This window comes from Neodiprion pinetum, chromosome 2, assembly GCF_021155775.2.
Source record: "Neodiprion pinetum isolate iyNeoPine1 chromosome 2, iyNeoPine1.2, whole genome shotgun sequence".
Classification (NCBI taxonomy): Eukaryota; Metazoa; Arthropoda; class Insecta; order Hymenoptera; family Diprionidae; genus Neodiprion; species Neodiprion pinetum.
Window position 1 is genome coordinate 21,752,522 of NC_060233.1, and position 8,502 is coordinate 21,761,023.

Genomic DNA, 8,502 nt, shown 5'->3' on the forward strand with positions numbered 1-8,502 from the left:
CTCGGGTTCTGATGAAGGATGGGAAAAATGGAAAAATTATGACTGAATCCATCGGGGATACAAGTAAAACTGGGCACATTTACCATCAAAGTGAGCAAACGTGTCAAGGATGCCGAAAGTGCAACGTTGAACACCATCACGTTTAACTATTATAAGCATCGCATGGGAAGGCTTACAAAGAGTCGGTCCATACCAGAATGCCGAATACGCAGTGAAAAACATGAAGTTAGCCCCATTGTACTGAAAAATTTACGTTGAGTTGGCAAGACTGTAATATGCAACTGGTACCTGGACAAACAGACGCAATACCTTGAGGGGTTTTTCACCACCCCCACAATGAACTAACCATAGGATAGAACTAAGAGCATAGAACTGCTGTAAGGACAACCCATCATCAAACAGAGATAGTTCTTCAACAATACGATAGATCCGTGTGAAACTATACACATTTACCACCACGGATGAGGACGAAACGAAACATATCAACATTGTCAAGGTGAGCAAACGTGTCAAGGGATGCGAAAAGTGCAACGATAAATAACATGACGTTTAATGATCATAAGAACCGTCTGAGGGTCTTACCAAGAGTTAACCCACCCCACAGTGTTTAATACGTAGTGAAAAACACAAAGTTAGCCCCAATGTTCTGAAAAATTGACGCTGAGTTAATAAGATGGCAATATGGAACTGATACCTAAACAAACAGACACTATAGCTTGATGGGTTTACCTTCACCCCAACAATAAACTAACCGTAAGATGGAACTGTGGACATAGAAATGCTGTAAGGATAACTCATCATTAAACAGAGACATTTCCTCATCAATACGATAGATCCATGTGAAACTGGACACATTTACCACCACGAATGAGGATGAAACGAAAATATGGCAACGGTGTTAAAGTGAGTAAGCGTGTCAAGGATGTAAAAATTCAACGATAAATAGCATCACGTTTAATGATTATAAGAACCGTCTGAGGGGCTTAGCAAGAGTTGACCCACCCCACAGTGTTCAATACATAGTAAAAAAAAAAGAGAAAACAAAACACAAAGTTAGCTCGTTGTACGGGAAAAATTGACGCCGAGCTGGTAAGACGGTGATATGCAACAGATACCTGGGCAAATAGGCACCAGACCTTGGAGGATGTACTGCAACCCCGCAGTAAACCAGTCGTAGGGTAGAACTGAGGGCATAGAACCGTTATAAATATATCCGTGGACACCTAGGGCGATCCTTCATGAAGCAGAGACGTTTCGCCAGCACTACGATATTGAGCAGATCGAAGTTTTGAAATTCGAATACCATGTAAATTCATGTATTCATCAATTATTTATTCATTTATCATCAATATATTGAGCGATTATTCATATTCATTCGGTTTCCACGAGAAAAGTTTTCAGAAAATGGAAAAATGTTTCCACAAACCAAGAAAAGTTTTCCCATTTGATTAACACGTGAAAAAAGTTTTCAGAAAATGAAAGAACGTTTTCACAAGACGGAGAAAAACTTTCAGAATATGTGAAAAAGTTTCCGGAAAATGAAAGAAAGTTATCCGAAAATGGAAAAAAGTTCTCCAAAAAATCAAATGAACATTAATCGTATCGAAAAATTATAGATAACTATTATTATTATTATTATTGTTATTGTTATTGTTATTGTTGTCGTTGTCGTTGTCGTTGCGGTTGTCGTAGTTGTCGTCGTTGTTGTTATTGTTATTGTTTTTGTTTTTTTTTCCGAGGGGTTGCGGAATCCAAGTTACGGATTCACGCCAGTCATACGGGCTAGCACGAATGTGGGACTCCAGAATGGCCTACCCACTAAACCGCAACCTCTTGTGCAACGCCCCCAGTAGGGCGATTCTGTAACTCGCTATGCTGTCGTTATGGACTCATAACGACAAGTTTCGTTATACTACCGACCGCGTCGCTATTATAACGACAAATGCGATTCTGTACACTATTCTTAGCGAGTTTTGCCGTTATTAGTAACGAAAAGTGTCGTTATGATGTCGTTACGGTGCGAGCGGATAGCGAGGCTCAGACACCCCCTCGGTACGCTATAACGACCATTATAACGATACTTTGCACACGAGCTAGAGGAGTGGTGTGCGTTTCCCATATTTTTCTCGACTCCGAGAAAGTGCTTCGAAAAGTGCTCCGAAAGTGAAAAATAATTACGCCGTTCGAAATAACAAGTAAGTAAGTTGAATTTTGCAGTAATTAGGAATTATCAATGCAGATTGACTTCAGAAAAAATTGTAGAATAGATTTCATTATTTTCTAAAAAAGAATAACATAACCTATAAATTGTAGTATTGCTCCGAAGAACGCACAAAGTTGCTTCCACAATTATAATTATTCATTAATTTCATTAATAATTCATTTGTACTATTAAGTCTATTATTTACGCTGTTTCTTTGATTATCTTCAATCTCAAAGGATCATGGCTATCGAATACCTTGCTTGGGATGTATTCGTTCTTGAGGAAAGATTACGTCGACCCGAACGTCGTGTGGAAAGAAGGCGACTGAGAGATGCTTAGAATCCTTTTCAGCTACCACGAGAAGAGTTTCTCAGCCTTTTTCGCCTGCCTCAAGAAGCTGTGATGAATCTCGTTAATCTGTTACGTGCAGAGTTGCAGAGTGAACGGGTTATTGGGTTAAGCCCAGAAATCAAGGTAATTTTGGAATTATTGTATTTTTTCACCTCAAAGAAATCGTGTCAGTACAACAATGTTCTTAAAATTAACCTTTTAATATTTTTCGCAGGTGTAGGTCACCATTAAATTTTACGCTCAAGGTTGTTATCAACGGAGTGTCGGAACCAACAACAATTTAACATCAGCCAGTCATCAAAAAGTCGTTGCCTGCATGCTGTTACCGAAGCAATCAACAGGCGCTTGCTTCGTAGATGGGTAAAATTTCCAACGACTGCCATCGATCGGCAGCAAGGAAGGGAAAAGTTTGCAACTGCTCCACAGCCATTTGAGGGTGCAATAGGCGCAATCGACTGTACGTTTGTACACATACTTGCCCCATCGGAACATGAGGAGGCATTCGTCAATCATCATGGCCGGCATTCTTTGAACGTGCAAGCAGTAAGTATGAATAGAAGAAATATGTCTCCTTAAACATCCATGATGCAGTTCTTCCAAATAAATTCTTTAAATTTTACAATTTTGCTTCAAATTTTATCATTGAAAATGATAAAAATGACAAGAAAAATTACAAATGAGAATTTCAAGTGAAATTGCCTAATTGTGTCATTCTTGTATAAGAATTTATTATAAATTTTAAAGGAATTTCTATTTTATTCCGTGCGTAACTGAATGTAATGTTTTGTCTTTCAACTTCTTTATTATTATTCTTGTTGCAGATTGTTGATCCAGATCTCACAATATTGAACATAAATCCACGACATCCAGGTGCTCGAAATGATGCGTACATATGGAGCACATCACCTATCCGGAGGGCTATGGAATTCCATTATAATCGAGGAGAACGAAGAACTTGGCCAATTGGTAAGTTGTGATGTCATACACTATATTTTGCATATATCTGAATGCTGCATAAGCGGCCGAAAAATTGAAAAAAATTTATTTTCAATGACTGTGCTTAGGGTTTTGACCAAGCGGAGTTGTTGTAAAATATTGTCACTCGACTGCGCATAGGGTATTGGCCGAGCGCGGTCGATGTCGAAAAATATGACCGCGAAAATATGGTCTTAACCAAGCGCAGTCAGAGCCACAATACTAACACTACATCGACTGCGCTTGGTTAACACCTTAAGCGCAGTCAAAGTGAAAATATTTTTCACTGTTCAGCAAAGCAGCATAGGTTCAATTTGAGTTTTATATACATAATATGCATATTATATTTAGTCTACTTTTTTCTAAATCAATACATTTTCCATCAGGTGATGCTGGATATCCGTTGGAGCCTTGGCTGTTAACACCTCTGGCCAATTTTCCTGAAGATACGCGACAACATCAATATACACAACAACTATGTAAGGCTAGAAGCGTCGTCGAGCGGTTTTTTGGAGTTTTTAAATCTGTATGGAGATGCTTGTCATACCAGCGAGTCTTGATGTACGAACCAGCGTTCGCAGCGAAAATTGTTAATGCGTGTGCAGTACTGCACAACATGAGAGTGCAACTACGATTAAACAATGAAGATGACGAACAACTAGCACCGATAGCTCATCCCGTAGAGAATGATGTTGATCCGATGGATCAAGATGAAGAATACAACAGACGAGGACCACGCGCTTTGGCTCAACGAATTCAACAACAAATTATGAGAGAAAGATTTCCCAACTTCCGTGATGCGGAAGAATAGAATACAGAATATGGAATGATGTTTATGGTTAAATTGCCAACAAGTATAATGTTTAAAAGTGATGAGAGAAATTAACGACAACAGAGTCAGGGCGGTGTTACGCCCCGACGTACCGCCTTGGCGTACCTTCTTCAAAATTCTATTTCATTTTATTTCTTTAATTTCTTCAATGCACAGATATTATTTCATCAAAATCTCATATTCTAATAACGGCGAGTTCCACCCCTCCTGGAAAAAGTCACGTAGAGACCAACAATGATCCCTAGTATAAGGTTCAACTTTCTTCTATTTAACTGGTACCAAGAACGGAAATGAGGGACTACTGAATTAGCATCAGTAGCGCTCAGTCTGGAAATATCCCTCTTTTTAAGTTCAAATTATAATCAATAATCGCGCTAATTCGTCAAATTTGAGCATCCAGTTATTCTGTTAGCTGCAAAAGACTCACTATCTTCTACGTTTCCATCTTTTCTGTGCTTTACTAAATCTCATCATTTCGAGAATAGACATTTTTATGCTATTCCATTTTCCATAATTAAATTGAGTTCGGCCCTGATTCAACCGAATCAGGTAATTTTAAGTGCTAATAATAATAACTACATTAGAGTTTCAATAAATAATCGTTGGAATCATTTTTAACATATATCAGAATCAGCAAATTGACACTTTCAACTATAGCTTTCGATAATAAGATATCATTCTAATCTATGAGACTATGGCGATATTACTTCTTGCTGGGGGCTCTGTCGGTGTAAGTCTTGTCAGTTTGCCCGTCTATCCGTCCAGTGCAGGCCGTCCGTCAGTTACGTTACGTCAGGTAGCCGTCCGTCAGTTACGTTACGTCAGGCAGCCGTCCGCGTTCTTACGTCGCAGGATTGTCTGTTGTTTCTGTAACATGGAGCATCATCCTGACAATGTTGTCGGTAGTGATGCCTCCCACGACCGTTTCCAGTCTCTGTCTCAGTTCTGTCCAGCGGTCACATTCAAAGAACGTGTGTTCCGCGTGTCGTCTCGTTCGTGTCCGCAGTACGTACAGTTGGGCGTCTGTACTCGGTCCAAGTTGTATCAGTACCGTCTAAAATAACCGTGGACCGTCAGGAGTTCTATGACGTGAAAATTCACACCTCCAAACCCCCTCTGCATCCACGGTCTCAGGTTCTTAATGAGTCGTCTCGTCCAATTTCCTGTCGTTTCTTTCGTCCACCGTTCCTGCTACGTCTGTATCGTCGCGTCTCTTTCCGTCGTTGCCGCGTCCCGCCGGGTCACGTCCGCGTCTCTTCCATAGACCCTCTTGCGCTCGAACGCGAAGAGGTCCACGGGAATCACGCCCGCCACCACCAGAACGGCCTGTGCTGAGACCGTCCGATGGGACCAAGCGATCCGCAACGCGCTTCCTCTCTGTACCGTCGTCATTGCGTGACAGTACTTCTCAGTCTTCAGGGAGTCTGCCCGGATCTCCACACCGTAGAGGAGGATCGAGTTCACCGTCGACATCAAAAGTCTCCGTTTCCCCGGTCTCGGTGCGTTTGTGTTTGCTATCAGGCGGCTTACCGATGCTATCCTTTCAGCCGCCTTCTGAGCTGTTCGTTGTGTGTGAGGCCAGAAGGTCATCTTCGTATTCAGGGTTACCCCCAGGTACTTGACTTCCCCTCTGGTCTCGATCTCGTCCGTCCCGACCGTCATGCGGAGTGTGGTCGGTATTCGTCTTCTGGTGAGAAGCACCAGTTCTATCGTTTCCGTCGCGAGTTGCAGTCCGTGGTCAGTCATCCACTGTCCGACTTGTTTCATTGTCTGTTTCAGTGCGTATTGTGCCAGATCTGGAGTGCGCTCGACTATCACTGCTGCCACGTCGTCAGCGTAAGCGATCAGGCGGACGCCGAGCGGGAGCTCCAGTCTGAGCAGGCTGTCATAGATCCCGTTCCAGAAGTCAGGTCCCAGTATGAAACCTTGAGCGACCCCGCCGACATCTGTTGCGTCACTTGACCTTCGGTCATTTCGTACGTCAACCGTCTGTTCCGAGGTGGGATCCCGAAGTCGCCTCTTAGCGACTCTAGGATGTCCACCCACCTGGCCAAGTTGAAGGCGTTCTTGACGTCAAGTGTCACAAATATCTGTCTGTCGACCGGAAGGAGTCAACCACCTCTTGGATCGCTCCAGTCGTTGATCGACCCTTCCGGAAGCCGAACTGCTGGTCCGAGAGGCCTTCGCCGTCCTGTATCGCGTCCGTGAGTCGTGGTAGCAGAAGCTGTTCGTACAGTTTCCCTGTTGTGTCCAGTAGGCTCAGCGGCCGGTAGGGCGACGGCGTGCTGGGGTCACCCTTACCCTTTGGAATAAGGACCAACTTCGCCACCTTCCACCGGTCGCTGAATGTCCCTGTCGTAAGGCACGTGTTGTAGAGGTCAAAAAGTATCTCCGGCCTTAGGCTCGCCATTAGCCGAAGAACCTCCGCTGGTACCCCGTCCGGTCCTGGCGCATTACCACTCTTCATTGCTTTTGTCGCTCCGACGAGCTCCTCGGCGGTGAAGACGGGGGGCACCGCCGTCTCATCCTCGTTCGTCGCATCCGTACGCGTCGGATGCGTCGGAAACAGTCCGTCAACGATCCGTCGTGCGGTTTCAGCATCCTTCAGTTCTGGCGGGATCGGGGCCCCCAGTCTACCGGTCACAATCTTGTAACCGGCAATCCAGGGGTCGCGGTCCATCTCCTCGCAGAGCTTCTTCCAGCATCGCGTCTTGCTGCCTCTGATGGCGTACGTCAGTCGTTTTCGTTTAGTCTTGTACTCGACCTGAAGGGTTTCCCTCTCGGGTCTCCCGCCAGCCCTCGTAACCCGTCGTCGTTTTACCAGGCAACTCTTCCTCAGCTCGGCTATCTCGTTCGTCCACCAGTATTGTGGTGGTCTGTTATGTCCATACTGTCGTTTTGGCATTGTGCTATTGCACAGCCACGTCGTCAGTTTGGCCGTCTCGTCTGCTAAGCCTTCCACCCTTTGCCGGCCAGTCAGCTCTGGGGGGGGACGTCGGTAATCGGGGCCAACGCTGCCGCCAGCTCCGCCGAGAACTTCGGTACGTCGAGTTTGTCCACGTTCCACCGCGGGGGGTGCTGGATCCTCGTCCGTGCCGTCCTTGTTTCTCCCGCCACTTCGAAGGCGATGTACTGATGATCGCTGGCCGTGTAGCCCTCAAGCACCCGCCACGGCTCTATCCGTGGCAGAATTCTGTCCGTCGTCATCGTTACATCCGGGATGGAGTCTCCAAATCCCGACCGTCTGTACGTTGGTACGTCTCCTGTATTTGCCACCACTAGGTCCAGCCTTGCGGCCATCTCCAGCAGCAGCCATCCGCGTCTGTTCGTTACCGTCATGCCTTACTCGACCGCCCTAGCGTTGAGGTTCCCCACGACCACGAGGTCCCCGGGCAGGTCCCTGAGTCCGTCCTTGAGAAGCGCAATCTGCGCCCGGAACTCCGCCGCGGCGCAATTTAGGGTCAGGTAGACGCTGACGTAAGTGACAGCGCTCACCCTAGCCCAGACGTAGTCGTCCCCGACGCCACGAGCGGTTATCCGGGCTCGGGCAGCGCCCCTTACCCAGATAGCTGCTGTCTTGGTCTCGTTCGTGATCCAATCCTGCGTTTGTCGCATCCTGTACGGCTCGCACAGGATCAGAATGTCGGCGTTGTGTTCGTCTGCTATCTGTGGTAGTGGCATGTCTGCTGTCCTACTGCGGTTCAGGTTAACCTGAACCATCCTGTCCGTCTTTCGGCCTGCTTCCTGCACTTCTTTAGCGCAAGCCAGTACACCGCGCATCCCTTGGAGCCCGTGAGATGCGCCCCATCGCCGTGGCCCGCCTCGGCGCACAGTGGGCAGCCCGGTCTGTTCTTTTAGTCCGTGGCGTAGTGTCCCGTCTCACCACATTTCCTACAGCACTTCGTCCGGTCTGCATTTCTGCATTTTGCTTTTGTGTGCCCACATCCCAGGCACTTGTGGCATTTCGTCACCGTCAGTCGTGGTTGGACGCGGCACGCCACCCATCCAATCCCGATCCGTCCCCGGCCGAGTAGCGCTCCGGCTTCCTGCGATTCTCGGTCGCATACGGCCATAGACTGCTCGGCCCGGTTCGGACCGACGATGTGGACCCCAATGTCCGCGTCTCGTCCCGTTTCTCGTC

At 46.3% G+C, this 8,502-nt stretch overlaps 1 protein-coding gene across 1 annotated transcript; it reads left to right on the top strand.

Moving 5' to 3' along the window:
* Positions 1-886: 886 nt before the first annotated feature.
* On the top strand, positions 887-4,867 carry LOC124212048 (putative nuclease HARBI1). Its single transcript, XM_046611753.2, has 4 exons — positions 887-903; positions 2,911-3,097; positions 3,376-3,520; positions 3,916-4,867. Exons 1-4 carry the CDS (start codon positions 887-889, stop codon positions 4,338-4,340), a joined length of 774 nt encoding a protein of 257 aa, XP_046467709.2. The 3' UTR covers positions 4,341-4,867.
* The last annotated feature ends 3,635 nt before the right edge of the window (positions 4,868-8,502 follow it).